The sequence below is a fragment of the Podarcis cretensis genome, assembly GCF_951804945.1.
Source record: "Podarcis cretensis genome assembly, chromosome: 10".
NCBI lineage: Eukaryota > Metazoa > Chordata > Lepidosauria > Squamata > Lacertidae > Podarcis > Podarcis cretensis.
In genome coordinates, this window is record NC_137179.1 from 29476079 (window position 1) to 29495951 (window position 19873).

Genomic DNA, 19873 nt, shown 5'->3' on the forward strand with positions numbered 1-19873 from the left:
ATGTGTTTTAAACATTTTTCTCCAGGTTTTGCAAATAGGCTGTGTATCGTGATATAAGGTCGTACAAACAGCATTTAGGGTGGAGAGATAAAAGATTTCACAAACCACAAGAGGTCTGTGATGCAGGATACCTTTTTTTAAACAAAACAGGGGGAAACGGTAAAATAATGTGTTCGCATACTATCTGTGGGTTAAGATTTTGTAACCCAGATATCAACAGGCAGCTTTCATCTCCTAAACAGTCACAGCTGTTGAAACCACCCATTGGTATTCTACCTACATCTCTAAGCCAACACTAAACGCCTTTCTTTTAAACAGATTTTATTTCTCTTAGCATTTTACTAGGGCTAGAGCCGTGATCTAGCAACAGGGGCACTGAGATCCATCCTCCATAAGAAACATTGTGGTCGCCTTGGATGCAGCATCAGGGACCAGCCTTGCTGCAGGAGATTTGTCTGTTCAGCACATTTTCTCTTTGAAACGAATTGTGGGCGGTGCAAGCTCCAGCAACACAAAGGTGAAATTAGGAGCTTTGGAAAGGGTTTATTTGGGGCAGGGGGAAAAAAAGGTTCGCAAAAAGGCAAGGCACCGCAGCAATGAGAATAGGGCAGCCTTGTTGGAGGGCCACATGTAAAATCAAACATCTAGCTAGATAGCAGAGACAGGTAGAGGCAACAGAGATGAGGCTGAAGCACTGATGGGCAGGTGTCTTGAACCAGACCTTCCAGCAGCCTGCATCCCACAAAAATATACCTTCTGCACCACCTCCAGGTGTGGTTAAGACTCCAGCTCCCATCAGCCACAGGCCAACATGGCAAATGGTCAGGGATGATGGGAGTCCAGCAACTGTTTTTGCCCATCCTGAACTATACCAACTGTCCCAGGCCCTTTTGATCTTCAGGTTGCCCTCAGGTCCTGCTGAAAGGCTTCTTGCAGGCATCTGGTTGGCCACTGTGAGAACTAAATGATCCAGCAGGGCTATGTATTTTAATTTTCCTGGGACCTTCCACATTCAAACCATATGCTCTGCCTTTGAGGTATCCCCATCAGACTGGAGAAGACATTACTGGACCGAGAAGAACTTCCCGCACACAGAGGCTGACTCTTACCATCCAGGAGAAGCTCAAGTTTCAGCGGTGAGACATTAGATGCAATTCAGTACAGCCCCTCCATGGGTTAGCATTAAACATTTTCAGCAAGTACCTGCAGGCTGCTCTGCAGCTCCTGAAGCGAAGCTATCAGTCTCTGGTTCTCTGCTCGCAACTCACAGATAGTGTCAGCAAGGCCACGATCCTCCACTTCTCTCTGGGGAGCTGCAGATGCCTGCTTCCTAAGTAGGGAACATTCTTCTTCCAGGCTGCTGACCTTGCATTTCATCTGGTCTACCTGAAATATAGGAAACAAAGGCCACAGCCGCTCAATCCCCTTTTCTTTACTGATTTGATTGATTTGATTAATTGATTGATTGGCAGGCTGCCTTTGAAGGATTAACTTCTTCAAAGTGGTTCACAACACTTTGAAAACATAAAACGATGTAATTACAAATTATAAAGCCGCAGTCTAAAACCCTCAAACCTATCAAGTGATAATAAAGACAAGGGGATGAACTAAGCATGAATGAATCTGAGCAAAGTGAGCTTCTCTCCCCATCCTACGATTCTGGGGATCGGAATCAGAACTTCCAGATCAAAAGGGAAGGATGCCAAAACAACCACTTCTCTTTTTAGGACAGGCACTCAATATCTCTGATTAAGAAGAAAGAATGCCAAGAATTAGATAGAAATTGGGACTGATCAGCTATTCCTAATAGCCTTGGGCCATTCTACTGGAGTAAAAATCAGGGTCCTATAAGGATGGCATTCTCCTCGTTCCCAACCCCCAACCTTCTTTTCATGTTCAATGGCTCTGTCTTTCCCTTTTCCCAAACTGGGGGAGGAGTAGAGTCTTGCCAGATGCCTGGACAGCCTCAGATGCAAAGCAGAAGACCAGGGTTGATCTGACAAAGTAGGTTTGCAATTTTTTCTTGATTTTATCTTTTGTAAACTGCTTTGAGGTTTTTTTTAACAAGCAAGTGGTACATAAATTTTATGACATAGGTCATGTTATTCTCTCTCTCTCTCTCTTTCTCTCTCTCGGCATGGGGCAGTCAGTGTGGCAGTTGTTGCTGAACTACAACTCCCACCATCCATGGCCACTGTTCCAAGTTGGCTGGGTTGACCGTAGTTGTAGTTTGACAACTGGAGGACGACCCCTTTGGCTATCTCTGCACTAGACCCACATTCCACATTGTTTTCCATAGTGCTGTGACAGAAAGTGCAGAGGTGGTACAAGATAAACAGGAAGGAGTACAGGATACAGGTAAACAGGGAGGAGCAGTTTAGGTAAACCCAGGAATGAAGATGAAGATGGTACAGCAGGGCAACAGTGAGTAAGAGCTCTGTGGCAAGAATCCCAGGAACCAGAAGGCTATTATTATTCCAGATAAAATAAAAAAAATCCTTCCAGTAGCACCTTAAAGACCAACTAAGTTAGTTCTTGGTATGAGCTTTCGTGTGCATGCACACTTCTTCAGATACACACAGTGTGCATGCACACGAAAGCTCATACCAAGAACTAACTTAGTTGGTCTTTAAGGTGCTACTGGAAGGAATTTTTTTATTTTGTTTTGACTATGGCAGACCAACACGGCTACCTATCTGTAATTGGAATTATTCCAGATAAGAGACTAAAACAGCACTGCAGTTATTCCAGATAAGTAAAATCAGATCAGAACAGATTAGCTCATAGTGAAACTCTCCTGTCTCGCAGAGAGGAAAGAGGTATGTCAGTTGCTCAAGGTGAAAGCCAGGTGAACAAACTGCAGCCCCATAAACTCCTTCAGGTATTTGGAATGATAAGACTCCTTAGGATGTGGGTTTATCACCCAACAGTTTAAGCTTCCAACCACTTTCTAACCAGCATCTCCTTAGTGGCCTTACAAGGTCAATTAAAGGTCCATTCATGTTTTTATCTCACCTGGAGTACCTACAAATTTCCTGATGAGTCATCAGCTGGGAAGTGATTGGGAGCACAAAAACAATCAGATGACACACCTACATTCTAAGCAACAACGGGGAAATCCTAAGCTTGCCTTGCATGCATAATAACACACAAGCACACACGAAACCTACTATGCTTAAACCACAGTACACCAAACTCTTTATCTGATTAAAACAAATGTGGAAAAGATCAACGTTCTGTCCCATAAATCACAAGAAGGGCAAATAAAGAAGTTTTCATCTCTCTCGTGAGCACACACACACACACTAAACCATTTCACATGAACACAGGTTTTAGCAACAGCAAATAAGCATGAGGTTTTCTTTAATTGCTGCTACATACTGATATTGCAGATCTGGGTTGGTTTTGCTAGGCTCATATCCTGACTTTGCCATGAGCTCAGCAGAGGGCCTGGGGCAAATTCCTCTCTTCAGCCTCAGCCTCCGCTTCTGTAAAATGGGGGTGACTAGTGGGACTTGCAATAAAATGTTGCAGTGCAAAAATGCTTCTTCTTCAGGGTTCAACACTTCATTCTGTTCCCCCCATCCACCTGGTTTTCTTTATTTCCCACCAGGCAGCCAGCATTTGACAACCACTGATGCAGCTCAGGCAACTGCCGGTAGATTTCAGAGCTTTTTAATACTGGAACCTTTTTTGGTCACCACACCCCATTCAAAAGGTACTGAATTACAGCTAGAAACATAGAATCAGGAGTGCACTTACAGCGGTTTTCCTTTGCAGCCACAGCTTGAAGTCAAGACACGGGCTACAAAGGATGGCTCTTTTCAGATGCAGCTTGAATTAAAGAGGCTGCAAAGGAAGCATCTTCTTGAAAGCTACAGGTTTAAAGTTGGAACACCTGACATCATATCATGTCAGCTGATTGACAGGTGAGTAGCCCTGCCCAGCTGCCAAAGTGGCCCTTGGAAGGTGAAGGAATTCTGGGTCCAACCTGCCAATCTGATCCAGTTCCCTACCCATGGTATATTTGATAAAACCAACCTTACCCAACTGGGGAGTTTTAAGGGAATTATTGATATAATAATAATAATAATTAATTAATTAATAATAAATTTATTATTTATACCATGCCCATCTGGCTGGGTTTCCCCAGCCACTCTGGCCGGCTTCCAACAAAAGATTGAAATACATTAAAACATGGTATCTGAAGAAGTGTGCATGCACACGAAAGCTCATACCAAGAACTAACTTAGTTGGTCTTTAAGGTGCTACTGGAAGGGATTTTTTTATTTTGTATTAAAACATCAGTCATTAAAAACTTCCCTAAACAGGGCTCCCTTCAGATGTCTTCTAAAGGTCAGGTAGTTGTTTATTTCTTTGACATCTGATGTGAGGGCGTTCCACAGGGTGGGTGCCACTACCGAGAAGGCCCTCTGCCTGGTTCCCAATAATAATAATTTATTATTTTACATGAAGCATTTTGAATACTGTGAGCCACTATAAAAAATATCGTAATTTTAATTGCTGTTGGCATCCTATCCTGAACCTTTAGGGACAGAGTGGAAATAATAAAAATAATCTACAAGAAGAATGACATGTTATATACATGTTCCCTTGTGAATAAGTGCAGGCAGACATACACAAACGTACCCCAGAAGCAGGCCCTCACTTTCTGGTACTTGCATCCTACATGAAAAGATGCTCTGCTATAAACACAAACGAAGCCCCTTTTCAGTTCACTAAAGAGAAGATTAAGAAGTGCCTTAGCCATGGTCTGCATATTAATGCCTTCCTGGAGCAAATGTGAAAGTAACTACAGGGCTCAGATCTAACCAACGAAGGCGAGGACTGCCGCCATCAATCATTTTTACGGCGTCATCAATATGCATAGGGCTTTACGGAGCAAAATAGCAGACAGTTGCTTACTCCACAGTGGCCGTGCCTTACAGGGGGACAAGTGGGAGAGATAATAAAAGGAAGGGGAGGACAAGAGGGGAGGGATACAAACACAAGAGAAACCACAAGACAGAAAGCAAACAGGGTGTATACATATGCCTAAATTAACTGAAGGGGAAGTGGGGGGAGAGAGAGCTTTGAGAGGAGCCCAAGAGAATACAAAACTCCCAAGGAGGGACTTGGAAGGTGAGAAAAAGCTGGCTGGGAATATTTGGAATATCAGGAAATGCTATACCTGGTAAGACATATGCCTTGCATGCAGAAGGAAGCAGGTTCAATCCCAGGTGTCTCCAGTTCAAAGGATCAGGTGAGGTGATAGACCAGGCATAGGCAAATTTGGCCCTCCAGATGTTTTGAGACTACAACTCCCATGATCCCTAGCTAACAGGACCAGTGGTCAGGGATGATGGGAACTGTAGTCCCAAAAATTATGGAGGGCCGAGTTTGCCTATGCCTGTGATAGACCCTTGGCCTGGAGAGCTGCTGCCAGCCAGATCAGACACAATGGGTTGTTTCCAACTCAGTTATACTCAAGGTAAACCCATAGAAATCAGTGAGTTAGTCCTGTTTAGCAACGTCAATGGGTCTACTCTGAGTAGGGCAAACACGGGCTACATTCAAAAAATGTCCAAGACTGACAAATAATCTGACTGGGTATAAGACAGCTCCCTACCCCAGTATATCTCAGTTTAAGAATTATCATGTTATGAGACTTGCCGGAGAACACAGCTACTTCTCTATAATTCAGAACCTTTTATTTGTACCTGGAGCTTTTCCTAAAGTATATGCACGCTCTGGCCTTCATGCAAAAACAGCAATATTCTCTTATGACACCAGTCCTCCAAAACTGATTGCACGACAAAAGCTCACACACCCATAACATAGTCTCATTTGGAAAATATAAGGCGTTCCCTTTCCTGGTACAGTGGTACCTTGGGTTAAGAACTTAATTCATTCTGGAGGTCCGTTCTTAACCTGAAACTGTTCTTAACCTGAGGTACCACTTTAGCTAATAGGGCCTCCCACTGCCACCGCACCACCATTTCTGTTCTCAGCCTGAAGCAAAGTTCTTAACCTGAGGTACTATTTCTGGGTTAGCAGAGTCTGTAACCTGAAGCGTCTGTAACCCGAGGTACCACTGTATATACACTCCTGTGTTTCTGAGAATCCACTGGTGGTGGCATTCATTCCAAATCGCTGCATTCCTTTGCTTAATTTCCTTGAGCACTACTCTGGGGAAACTTTTTTAAACCTTCAAATATGAGACAACAGTCATGCAACTCACTGGCCAGCCTTCAGACACCTTTCCCCTATTTCCCTATAAAGGAGTGGCTGGCAGGCCCGGGCCAATGAACCCAAAGCACCTACATCCAGGCAGGCAGTGAATCATTAACACAGTGATTCCTGGCACCTTGGTTTATCTTGGCTGTGCACACCCGTTTCCATTGCCCTGTTAACACCTGCATGCATTCACCAATAGTCCCCACCTCCCTCTTTCCCCCTGCTCTCCATACCCCCAGCTGCAGGTCCCGGCTTCGGAGAACAGCAGCGTTCTTCTCCTCGCACAGGTGGGTGTAGCGCATGGCCAGCATGTAGTTGTCGTCCTTCAGCTTCAGCAGCTCCATGCTGTGGGAGTCCCACTCCTCCTGGAACCTCTGGTAACGTTCCTGCACCTTCTGCAGCTTCTGGAGCTGCTGCTTCAGCTGGGCGCCCTCCTCCTCCAAGGCCCGGTTCTTCGCCTGGAGCCCATGTTCCTTTTCCAACTGCCCTCTCCGCTGAGCCCTCATCTTCTTCACCTCCATTATCAGGAACTGAGTCAGGCCTTCATGGCCCTCCTCGTCTGGAAAGCAAGAGGATGCTCAGCAAATTGGGCACATGGGGGTTACAGCCAACCAGGTTTCCACTCACACTAGACCCACTGAAATTAATGGGCCTATGTTAGTTAGTGGGACACAGGTGGCACTGTGGGTTAAACCACAGAGCCTAGGACTTGCTGATCAGAAGGTTGGCGGTTCGAATCCCCGCGATGGGGTGAGCTCCCATTGCTTAGTCCCAGCTCCTGCCAACCTAGCAGTTCAAAAGCACGTCAAAGTGCAAGTAGATAAATAGGCACCGCTCCGGCGGGAAGGTAAACGGCATTTCCGTGCGCTGCTCTGGTTCGACAGAAGCAGCTTTGTCATGCTGGCCACATGACCCGGAAGCTGTGTGCCGGCTCCCTCGACCAATAAAGCAAGATGAGCGCCGCAACCCCAGAGTCGGTCACGACTGGACCTAATGGTAAGGGGTCCCTTTACCTTTACTTATGTTAGTTAGTGGGTCTACTCTAGGACTCATTTTGCAGATAACCCATGGACTCTCAAGGGCCATAGCTCAGTAGCAGAGTGCCTGTCTTGACTGCAAAAAAAATCCCAGAGTCAATGTTCAGCATATGCAGGTAGCACTGGGATAAGCTTCCTGCCCAAAAATCAGTTGGTGTAGATCAGTGTTTCCCAACCTTGGGTCTCCAGCTGTTTGAGGACTACAATTCCCATCATTCCTGACCACTGGTGTTGCTAGCTAGGGATGATGGGAGTTGTAGTCCAAAAACAGCTGGCGACCCAAGGTTGGGAAACACTGGTGTAGATCAAGAGTGGCCAACCTGATGGTCTCCAGAGGTTGTGAACCACAACTCCCATCAATCCCAGCCAGCACGTCCAAAGGTTATGGGAGCTGTAGTTAACATCTGGGAGTTGTAGTTAACATCTGACTGGTAGTCATGTTGGCTACCAATCACGTAGACCAGGGGTTCTCAAATTGTGGTCCGTAAGCTTCATACAGGTGGCCCATGGTGTGTCTGTGAAGAACAGGGGGATCAGCAGATGTGAACAGCAGGCACAGTGCATTTAATATCCATACGGATTTTTATTTTATGTTGTATTTATGGAATTCACCCTGTAATACAATACAACATATGAAATAAAATCAGCAATAACAATGCAATTAAAAATCATGCCACATCTGTCACAGCACACCACAACTGCTGCAACAGGCAGGAGAATCATTAAGTGGTCCACCAAGATCCTCAGCAATTTGCAAGCAGACCACAGGGTGGAGGGAAGTTTAGGAATAATAATTAATAATAATTTATTATTTATACCCCACGCACCTGGCTGGGTTTCCACATCCACTCTGGGCAGCTCCCAACAGAATATTAAAAGCACAATAAAACATTAGACATTAAAAACTTCCCTAAACAGGGCTGCCTTCAGATGTCTTCTAAATGTCAGATAGTTTTTTATTTCCTTGACACCTGATGGGACGGCGTTCCACAGGGCAGATGCCACTACAGAGAAGGCCCTCTGTCTGGTTCCCTGCAACGTCACTTCTTGCAGGGAGGGAACGGCCAGAAGGCCCTTGCAGCTGGACCTCAGTGTCCTGACTGAACAATCGGGGTAGAGACGCTCCTTCAGTTATACTGGACCGAGGCCGTTTAAGGCTTTAAAGGTCAGCACCAACACTTTGAATTGTGTACTAGACCAAATGGAGCAATGGTCCAGCTCAGTGTTTCTAACCAAGGGCAGTCAAATCACACATTCACAGGACGAACATGTTCACCACACATTGGCTGGCATTTGCAGCAGCAGACAATGCCACATGTGGAGATGTTTCTTTATAAACATACACTGGGCATGTGCCAGGAAGATGCAGTTCAACTGAAGCATCCCACTGCGTGTACACAAACACACATCTCTGCTTCATACTTTGCAGTGTGGGAGTTGGGGTGCTGCTCCTGCCCTGCCTTCCCAGATGTGGCACCACTGCTGCTTGTCAAAAATGGGATGGGCAGGGAGAGGTGGCGGCGAAGGCAGCAGAAGCACAAGGTTGGCCACCACATGCCCATTCACCCTGCATGTGACTCCCAGGCACTGACCCAACCCTGACCTGCTTAAGCAAGCTGTCGGCCTCCTGTGCCAAGGGACCTATAAGGAGGAGACTTCCACAACTTCTTACCCAGGATCATCGAGCAACGCTGAACTGGCTGCTTCCCTGTCAGCTGGGTGAAATGCTCAGGGTAATAGAACTCCAGGGATTCTAGGAACGCTTCGTAGCCTCTTTTCCCTCGGTTTCGCAAGATATCCATGAGGAGTCCTGCAGAGGAAGACAATAAATAATAACAATAGAACAAATGTGTGCCACATGATCAGTAGCGAGCTGAACCAAAAACCAAGCAGCTTCAAGTATCCAAAGATATTACTCCAACCTTCTCCCGCCGTCCCAAAACCAGCACAGCCATGCAGAAGCTGCTGGATCCGGAAGGCTTGAGCCCAATTTCATTTCAGTCTCCGTCTCCCTGCGTGTGTCTTAAGCCCCATTTTGTAAAATTGGAACAACAAGAGCATAAATCATAGTGATTGTTGCGTGGGTAAGGCAGAGTGGGGGGGGGGAGAAGGAAAGGGAGAGAGAAAAGCTCTTTTCATATTAAAATGCAATGTGAAGCCATGATAAATAAAAGCAATAAGCCAGGACCGTAGAGACATGTGTCTGGGATCCATTCCTGGATTAGGGCTTTGGGCCAGGACTGCTTTATACAAAGCAAGCCCTCACCCCCAGCACTGTACTTTCCATGTGAGTTCTTCACTTCTCTCACCTGTCCGGTTGCTCTTGCATGGAAACTGATGGGGACTCAGCACCATCTCTTCATCCTGCTCATCAATCACACGGCACTGGCGGAGGTATGGAGTCAGTTTGGCTGGGTTCAGAGAGCGGGTCAGTTTGTGCCGGACACTCTCAATCTTTTCCCACAATGCATCTTCTTCCTCTCCTGCCTCCGAGAGGCTTTCGTTTACTATCTCCTTAGGCCCTAGGGGTGCACAGACAGGGTCATTAAATTTGAACTCGTTTCATCTAACGTATGTTGGAAATGTAAAGAAAAAGAAGGGACTTTTTACCATATGTGGAGGGAATGTAGAGAAGTTTATAAATTTTGGGAAATGATATACAATGAATTGGAAAAAAATGTTTAAAATGATATTTGTAAAAAAAAAACCAGAAGCATTTTTGTTAGGGATTGTAGGACAAGACCTGCCAAGAAAAACAAAGAACTTATTTATGTATGCTACAACAGCGGCAAGAGTCTTGATAGCACAAGGATGGAAGAATGAGGAAATCCCAATGAAAGAACAGTGGCAAGAGAAATTGATGAACTCTGCAGAACTGGCTAAATTGACATGTAAACTGCGGGACAGGGACAACTGTGACTTTAAGGAAGAATGAGAACTTTTTACAAATTATCTAAAAAGACAACAAAATGAACTGGACTCCTTGGCATGTTCTGAATAAACATACACAAATTTATTGGTTGATAACTGTTGATTTTGCAGAGTCCCAAGCACAGCGGAATGATGAGGAGTACGTGCCACATACTCTATATTACTTTATTTACAGTTCAAAGCTGGTAGATTACAGAAAAACATCTTGCCTCTGCCGGAGCAGAGAAAGCATCCTCTCTCCTCTAAAGCACGGAGAGAACACAGTGTGAACAGTGAAAAACAGGAAACCAGTGTACGTCACATCCAGTCTCCTTTCCCGTGGGAAAACCCAACAGCACAGACTGTGGAATGTAAACACCTGTCTCGTGACAAGCACTTCGCTGCACAGTGAAGAGAGCAGAAACCAACAATAACATGATAGATAGACAACGCAAGGATATGTATAATTTTATAACATGCAGAGAAATCAGAGAGAGGAGCCGAGGGAAGTCCCTCTTGGGGGGCAGGAGGGATAGAAGGGGGTGAGGGGAAAGGGGGGGAATAATGTGTGTGATTATGTGGTTTGATAATTTGTTATGTTGAAATTGCTTAATATTTTTTTTAAAAAAATAAACTCGTTTCCCCTTGATGAGCTTTCAGCCAGTCTTCTGTACTCACAATCAGGATGGCTATTTCCCACTCTTTCAGAGTGCGCTCCTGGGTGAATGGAGAATGACAACATGGAAGCACATGTCTGTTTGTTGTTCTCCTTTCATTTACAGGGAGCGCAGTGATGTGCTCTTATGTATGTGACATAGAAAAAGTATTGGCTACACTGCATGGATAATGAAGGAATTGGCATTGGACTTGACACCAGTTCTTGGGGTGCTTCCAGGCAGCCAATTTACCAAGCATTCATTGTGACTTGCTAGCATGGAGGTTAAATGACGCTGCATCAAAGCAAATAATATTCCATGTTTTCCAGAGCATTCACTCATCACCTTCCTTACTGGAAAAAAAGTCTGACCTTTTGGGGAAGTAGGTTTGTTGTACGAGACCTCTTGACCAACTGCAACCACACAACCTGAATTTGCTGGTATGTGGACTGAATCTCACCTGAAAATTGTGACAGCCTGCAAGCACCCTTTGACTGCAAAACCAAACCCAAAGGACGAAACAACAAAGCTGTTGCTGTTGCTGCTGTAGTGACCAAATGCTCCTCCAGACAAACCAGTTTATGCAGCATTCACCCCAATTTGCTTGCTGTTTATTGAGCATGAGGTCCGATTTGTTTGTGGGGTGATTATACCACAGTGAGTATTCATCCTGACTTCCTTGGAATCATTTAACTCACACTTCTTAGTGTTTTTTTTCATCAGTTCCCTAATTGCAAGACATCTGGGTTTTTTATTTGTTTTTAAGTAGATTTGTTACACCACTTTAATTACAAAAACCTAAATTTCCAACATCTGACTGATTTCCTCCTACACACTATTGATGGTCTGGAAGTCGCCCAGAAGCAACAGAGATAATCTCTCTGCCAAAAGGCCTCCTCTTTAGCATCTTTCAAGTCCCTTCTCAAAGCCCACAAAAAAGGCAACCATCTTTGCCATAGAGCCAAAAACTCCCATTGTGTTATGTGTCGAAAACATCTGGAGGGATCAGGCTGAGGGAAGGCTGGGTTAACTCTTTTGTTCTCATTTGCACCTGAGAACTAAATAGAAAGAACTGCATCTGCCCCCATTCATCTTTGTTACTATTGCCTACGGTGGCCATCTGCCCTAATTGCCAAAAGACAATCCTCTATCTGAAGGGCGATCAGAGGACAAGTCCAGTGGGAAAACAATGAATTATAAGGGAGAGAAGGGCCTTGAAATTGCCCATCAGCAACAGGGAGCACCTGAGTGGCAGACCAAGCAGACACACAGGACACCTGGCCACAATCTTCCTCACTATGGCGAGATGTATAGCTCGGTTGGTAGAGCATGAGACTTTTAATCCCAGGATTGTGGGTTTGAGCCCCATGTTGGGCAAAAGATCCCTGAATTACAGGAACTGGACTAAATAACCCCCGTGGACCCTTCCAACTCAACATGACTCCATGAAATTATAGTAAATGATTACTACATTTGTATCTATATAAATCAGGGGTGCCCAAACCTTTTTTAAAGAGGACCACATTTGATGAAGAGAACATGCATGAGGGCCAACCAGAGTTGCTGAGCTTTCTTTTGAGCTTTTTTTGGAAATTTTACCCCAGGAAATAAACTGCCACAGGGGATGGATGAAACCGACCAGTGGGCCGGATTAGACCCCCAAAACGGACTTTGGGCATGCCTGACATAAATAGATTAGCGTAGCCTTGTTTATTCTCTTCAGGTGCTGATGCATTTCATATTTTTCCCCCTTTTTGCCATGCATTGACATTTAATTACTAAAAGGACACCCTGCTCTTCCTCCTCTGCACCCTTACGGAAATTTAACTTTTTCAAAGCAGGTGTCTCAATTTTAGTCTGTAAACCACCATGTGTATTGATAATGCTATGTAACAGATAAAAACATGCTGAGACCATAAGGAGAGCCCTGCTGGATCAGGGCCAATGACCCACCTGGTCCAGCATCCTGCTCTCACAGAGGCCTCACCCTGATGCTTATGGGATGTCAGACCTGATTGCCTGAACACTCTCCTCCCCAGGTGTGACTCCGAGCAGCTGGCATTCACAAAAGTGGACATTGTGTGGAAGAAGCAGGAGCCTCGCCTTCTCTGGCAGCTGCCCACCCTAAGGCAAACCAGAGTGGTGCACTGTTCCCACCAAGCCAAACCAGCAGGAATGTGAGAGCATTTAAAGGCCCTGAAAGGAACCAAGCTGATAAATCTGATCGCTCAATGACAAATAGACATCCCCAACTGTTTGGTAGTACGGACACACAGAAAACACCTTCCCACAAAGCGGAAAATGTTGCCTCCACTCCCTCCCTCCAAAGCTCAAAAATGGCAATCTTTACATGGGCAAAGTCAGCACCCTCCAGGGAACAAAACTGCCATCACGCCATCAAACAGGAGCAAATCCCCAACCTCAGGGCCTCCAAAGCAGCCCAGTATCAACATTGCTCACAATGGCAGGCCTGAACCTGACCTGCAGCTCCCTGGAGCTTCATTTCCCCTGCCTTTTCTAAGAAATTGAAGAGGCAGGCAGGCAGATTAGAACAAATACGTAATGCAGAGCCCCAGATTCAAATGTTTGCTTTCCCACGGAAACCTCTTTCAGCAAACACCAGTGTTGTCTGCAGGAACAAGAAACCAAGCCTTTAGTGTTATCAGTCCAATCCTGAGGAATGCTCTGCCCATAGAGATCCAGCAGCCGCCTTCTGTTTCAATCTTTATATGCCTCCTGAAAACTTTTTGATGCCACCAGGCTTATGCAGATGATCAGGAAAGCACCTTCCCATAACTGGAAACTGATGGTCTCCAATTATAATTTTTAATGTGGTTCTTTATTATATACAGTGGTACCTCGGGTTACATATGCTTCAGGTTACAGACGCTTCAGGTTACAGACTCCCCTAACCCAGAAATAGTACCTCAGGTTAAGAACTTTGCTTCAGGATGAGAACAGAAATTGTGTTCTGGCAGCAGCGGGAGGCCCCATTAGCTAAAGTGGTGCTTCAGGTTAAGAACATTTTCAGGTTAAGAACAGACCTTTGGAACAAGTTAAGTTCTTAACCCGAGGTACCACTGTATAGATATTGCTGTAAAGGTCTTTGATATTTGTATGCTATAGAGGTACAGTGGTACCTCGGTTTAAAAACAGCCCTGTTTACGAACGATTCGGTTTACAAACGTCGCAAAGCTGGAAGTAGTGTCCCAGTTTGCAAACTTTACCTCGGTCTAAGAACGGAATCCGAATGGTGGAAGGGCACCGGCAGTGGGAGGCCTCATTAGGGAAAGTGCACCTCAGTTTGAGAATGGTTTTGGTTTAAGAATGGACTTCCGGAACAGATTAAGTTCGTAAGCCGAGGTACCACTGTATATGAATATTTTTATAAATAAATAAAATGGACATATGGTACCCAGTAGGCTCCAAGTCATGAACAGGGCTGAATTCCTTAAGTAACTTAAAAAGGAACTTTTACACAACTTATTGTTTGACTTAGAAGTCCTAGGTGACCTGTCTGCAAACTTAATATTGGTTTTATACACTTTTAATTGTCAGTTTCTTCCGAGGATCAAGGGATTGAGCTACAGAGAATTTTGTTAAGAAATATCTTAGCTGCTGCCACCATTAGTACTCTGCAATTCCTAGGAGTGTCTCCACCCCCAGAGTTCAGCTCGGACACTGAGATCCAGCTCCAAGAGCCTTCTGGCATTTCTCTTGTTGCAAGAAGTAAAGTTACAGGGAACCAGGCAGAGGGCCTTCTCAGTAGTGACACCTGCCCTGTGGATCACTCTCCCATCAGAAGTCAAAGAAATGAACAAACAAACAACTTTCCGAAGACACCTGAAGGCAGGAATGTATTGGGAAGTTTATAATGTTTAATATCTCACTGTGTTTTTATATTATGTTGGAAGCCATCTAGAGTGGCTGGGGCAACCCAGTCAGATAGGTGGGGTACAAGTACGGTAATTTATTCCTATTTTTATTATGGTTCCCAGGAAAGAGGAAATGATTGTGGAAGGAATTTATATTCAGCAATACGGCTAGGTCTGCAGTCTTCTTACAATGAGGGCCAGTCCATGACATTTTGTTTCCTGAGGTGAAGCACAAGACGGCGTCCCCTCTCACATCCCATGATCAGAGCCAATTGGACAGGCATCTGAATCATACTTCAACACTGGTGATGGGACAGCATCTTCTGTAGCACCAGAGGGCAGCAGGATAGCTCAGTGGCGTAGCGTAGGGGGTGCAGGGGGGGCCGGCCGCACCGGGCGCAACATCTGGGGGTTAGGGTTAGGGGGCGCAAATCCACGGGTTAGGGGCGCAAATTACTTGCCTTGCCCCGGGTGCTGACAACCCACGCTACGCCACTGGGATAGCTTAGGGGTGGCAAGCAAAGCATGTGAAACATACAGCGCTGTCCACAGGAGAAGCAGACTGGGTGGTTTCCACTGCTGACTGGGGACGCACCCCAAGTTTCGCTGACTAAGGCAGCAGGAAAGCTCAGAGAGGATGGACTATATAGCTTTTTTGTACAGCATCTGCTTTGCATGCAGAAAGCCTCAGGTTCAATCTCTGGTGTCTCCAGTTTGTGCTGGGAATGTTCGCTGTCTGAAATCCCAGACAGCAGCATGTAGTCAGTGTGTAAACAACACTGAGCCAGGTGACTCAACTCAATATAAAGGCAACTTCCTATGCTCCTCTCTCTGCCTAACGGTAGGGCTGGCCCTCCATACAATATTACTGAATACTGTGGTACCTCTGGTTGCGAACGGGATCCATTCTGGAGGCCCATTCACAACATAAAAAGCCCGCAACCTGAAGCACCATATCTGCGCAGGTGTGCAGCGCAATTTGGCATTTGTGCGCATGTGCGAAGGGCGATTTAGTGCTTGTGCGCATGCGCAAGCAGTGAAACGTGGAAGTAACCCTTTCTGGTACTTCCAGGTGGCCGCGGGACGCAACCTGAAAAAACGTAACATGAAGCAAACGTAACATGAGGTATGACTGTATCTAGACAAAACAGGGATAATGGATTGGGGGGGGGCGGGGTGAACAGCGACTGGTGGGAAGAATTCTAGGCCGTATTCACACAAACACAAGGCAGGGGCATTGAGTATTTCACCACGAACAATTCAAGGTACTGTATTGTCAACATTGCAATCTTTTAAGCGCCAGATGAGACACTGTGGAAAACAGGATGCTGGACCCGAAAGGTTCTTGGTCTGATTCAGGAGGGTCTTGTTATGGAACAATGTTCTGAGTAATACAACTTTATACATTCATTCATTAAGGTCAGCATTCACTCCTTTGTTCTAACATCTCAATAAGCCCATTGGCGGTTGATAAAGATAAGCTAAAGAGATGGCACTGACTGATCCTAGACACACATTCTGTGGTATTAATAGCTGCACAATAGGCTGGCAGCTATTGAGCACCAAAGCTTCCCTTTGAAGCTAAAGAAAGCTGACAAACTACAGTTTGCCTGTGACAGTAAAAGGGGGGAATCCCATCCCTCCTTAAACTAAATGCGAATAAGTGTAGCTCTGTTTCTCCCCATCCTGGCTGATTAAGCAGGGCAGGGCCATTCCGGCATGAGTCATCAATCTCAGACACACAAATGACCTGCTGAATCATCAGTCGCAGGTCTTGCCTCTTCCCCCCCAGGGCAGGTATTTCCTACAGTGGCTTCTGTGCCATAAATCCCAAGTGACTTATGGGGTTATATATTTAAGAGAGGAAGGGAGACGAGGGATGTCTCTCTGAGCCACACATACACAACTTCCATATAGAACAACTTCAATCTCAAAATAAGCCAATCAGCTCTGCAGCCCGTTGCACCTCCACTGACTTACCCGTCATGCTGAAGAATCACAGGTAGCACCAGCCCAGGATAAAAACTTCAACTTTGGCGACCGCTTCTGATTTCCCCCTTTTAGTTATGATATGCATCCATGGGCCATCTCACTTTCCGGGAAGGGTGGATTATCCTAAGTGCAGCTGGCAAGAGAACAACAAAAGCCTGTGTTATTTTCTACAGCAAGGTCCTTCCCTTCTGTTTCATTAACTAATTCTTAATGACATGAAGAATGATTATTTTCATCTCCACACATGCAGGCTCCCCCCCCCTCCCTTTTTCTCTTGCTCCTTCCTCACGCATCTCTCTCCCTGGGATTCCTGTGTGTCCAAAGTACACACAGTAGAATCGCTGCGGCCCCACCACAAATCTCTGAGTCGATCAAAGGGAGGGGGAAAACTGTTTTGAAAGTGGCACAGTGATTTTCACTTTTCACCACCTCCTTAAATAATGCCACTGCTCAAATATTCAGTATGGCCAGATGCAGCTCAACGTGAGCTCTTGGAGGGATCCGAGGTGGCAAAAGCAGTTTACAGGATTCAAGAGATCTTAATTTAAGCCACGGGTCTATAGGACTTGCTGCACAATTTAGGGCTCTGCACACACACACCTCTTATTTTGCATCCAGTGCTCTCCCATGGCTGGTTTTGAAAAGCAGTGTATGCACAACATTAGCCACAATCCATATCTATTCTGTCTGTATCCTGTCATTTCTTATGACATAAGGCATTTTGATGCCTTTCATTCCAATCTGGCTTTGAACCAAACTGAGAAAAAAAGAACAACCTAGCTGCATTTTAAGCTGGCAATGTGTGTGCAGCCCAGATTCAACACTGGGAGAATTTAAAATGAGCATACATCTGACCATGTGCAGACATGCTCCTCCTTCACAAAAATCAATTACAGGTGGCTTCCCACGCATATACTACTAGCACTGATATTGAGGAAGGTGGAGAGAGTTCAAGCTCTCAGGGCAAGGGGAGTGCCATTCCAAGCAATCTTGGGCCTCACTGCAGAAATTAAATACCACTCACATCACTGTAGATCTATAACTACACGTACAATTAGGTACTTAAATAACACTATCTCTATGCAGGGGTGTTAGCAAAAATAAATACAAAAGCCGTTTCTCTGTTCCCAGGGGTTTACAATCTAGAAACAGGCAGAAGGGGGGGCAACGGAGGGAAACAAGAGGCAGGGTTGAAAAGGAAGGAAAGAAACGCGAATATTTCCGATTTACATACTTACATGTAGGATACCTTGCAGTAGGAATTGGGACCATCAGCCACACACACTCACAATAAGGGTCTCAGGAAACATTCCTGGGTATCACACACAAAGTGTACCTGCAGGCCCGGCCCCGCACACTCATTCACCGGCTTCCTCTGTGCACCATGAGGACTATCACCTTGAGCCTCTGAGCTGACCGGGGCTCATTAATTCCACAAGGAATCGGGCATCCCAAGGAGCAAACTCCCGAGCCGTAAGGAGCAGCCGGGAGAGTTGGTCCACTTTCCCCGCTCCGCGCGCGCCCTTTGCCTCCCTCGTCGCCTTCGTCCGTATTAGCCCCGCACCCGGCCTGCCTCTCGCCCCTGCATACTCTCGCCTACTCATCCCTTGCACACACACGCACACCTGGCGGGAGCAGTCACCAGTCACCAGCCTGGTCCCGGGCCGGAAAGGGGGCCGGGCTATAGGCAGGCAAGGGCAGATTTGCACACTGGCGTTTGAATGGAGGAATTCGCCCTCTGAGCCAAAACAAGTCCCAGCAGCCCCTCCGCCGGCTCAGGAATGCGCGCCGTGTGGATGCCATTCCCCGGGGAGAGACAGGCGCTCGCCCGGGGGGCGGGGAGGACGGCGGCGAAAGGGAGCGAGGGACCCCGAAGCCAAGAGGGTCCGAAGGGATCGGTCCACAAGATCCCTTAGGGAACATATGTGCTTCCTCCCAGCTCGGCCGGTGGGGCGAATGGGCATTTAGCCATCACGTAACAATGCCTAAATGTTTCACATCTTGTATTATCCTGAACAACACTGTAGAGGAGTTCCGTGTTGTTGTTATTCCTTTCTGTGGATTTTTTTTATTATTTTTTTTTTAGGGGGGAGGAGGGTGGTCTGCCGAAAAACACCATGGAGCGACCTCTTGGCACCGGCAGCGTTCAAGCAAGGGGATTTGTCGCTCAACAGGCCCATTGGATTATAGGAGCAGGTTGCATTTGGTCGTGGTTTTTTGTTTTTTATCCTTCCCATCAGCCCAAAAATGTTTTCAGAGCAGCCCACGGGAAGCTTACAGTCTTAAAAGACGCCACGCGAAAGGCAAATAGGTTGGAAGGGAGGAGGAAATAAGCGAAGCCAAGTGCACGGTCTTAGTTACAAGTTCTGTTAGTATTTGTTTATATCTATAATAACAAAGTTTGCCAAAACAGAAAGAAAACCAAAACCAAGGAAAAATATAAAAATAGGGGTGAGAGAAAAGCAGAAAAAACCCATCCGTTCACATTAAAAAGGCAGTCATCAATATGTCCATCTTTATGAAAACATATTAAGCGGTATGTGCTATGCAAATGTCCACACAAAGTTGGCAGTTATAATAAATGTGTTCAAATGTGCACATCTAATACACAGTTAAAGTATATGACGCCCCCCCCGGGGGGGGGGGAAATCCTGGGAACTTTAGTTTTTCACTCATGGAGATACAGTTCCTAGCAGCTTTGAACTACAGTTCCCAGGATTCTTTTGGGGGAAGCCATGTGCTTTAAGTGTGTGTTGGGTGTGCTTTAAATGTATGGTGTAGATCTGCCTTATATACATGCAATAGTTAAATGTTCTTCTAATGACAAGCTGGGGCCAAAAGTTGCTCAGATGAAATGGCCTTGCATCCTTTCTCATCCTTCCTCTGTTACAACCTGATGTCTTGGCTGTTACCTGGGTTACAAGAAAGTTATGTGTGATCCAAGAGGTCAGGTGTATTCCCAGGTGTTTGTAGGTGTCACACCTGCCCAGGAGCGATATTGCAAAGGGATCCTCCAGGTCTTGAGTTGTGGTGTGTAGCTCAACCCAGTAGGTGCACGGCTGCTGTGAAAAAAAGGCAAATTCCATGTTGGGGATCATTAGGAAACATAAAGTCAAATAAATAAAACTGCCAATATCACAATGCCCTTTTATGCCAATCTTTGATG

General features: G+C 45.8%; 1 protein-coding gene and 1 long non-coding RNA gene across 4 annotated transcripts in view; one reads left to right on the top strand and one right to left on the bottom strand.

Moving 5' to 3' along the window:
• The window catches only part of CARD10 (caspase recruitment domain family member 10), a 43284-nt gene extending 24972 nt beyond the window's left edge, over positions 1-18312 (bottom strand). The window contains exons 1-6 of one of the 3 annotated variants that reach the window (XM_079992299.1): positions 18044-18312; positions 16696-16840; positions 9584-9796; positions 8947-9084; positions 6471-6796; positions 1204-1386 (exon numbers count right to left, since the gene is read on the bottom strand). In XM_079992299.1, coding sequence (XP_079848425.1) covers positions 1204-1386; positions 6471-6796; positions 8947-9084; positions 9584-9796; positions 16696-16702 — 867 coding nt within the window. In that variant the 5' untranslated portion in view covers positions 16703-16840; positions 18044-18312. Of the gene's footprint in view, positions 1-1203; positions 1387-6470; positions 6797-8946; positions 9085-9554; positions 9797-16695; positions 16841-17945 lie in introns of those variants that run through there. The other 2 variants (XM_079992298.1, XM_079992300.1) reach the window with 2 other exon arrangements.
• LOC307225433 overlaps positions 1-19873 on the top strand; it is a 180651-nt gene that overhangs the window by 32695 nt on the left and 128083 nt on the right. The gene's annotated exons all lie outside the window — the stretch shown is intronic.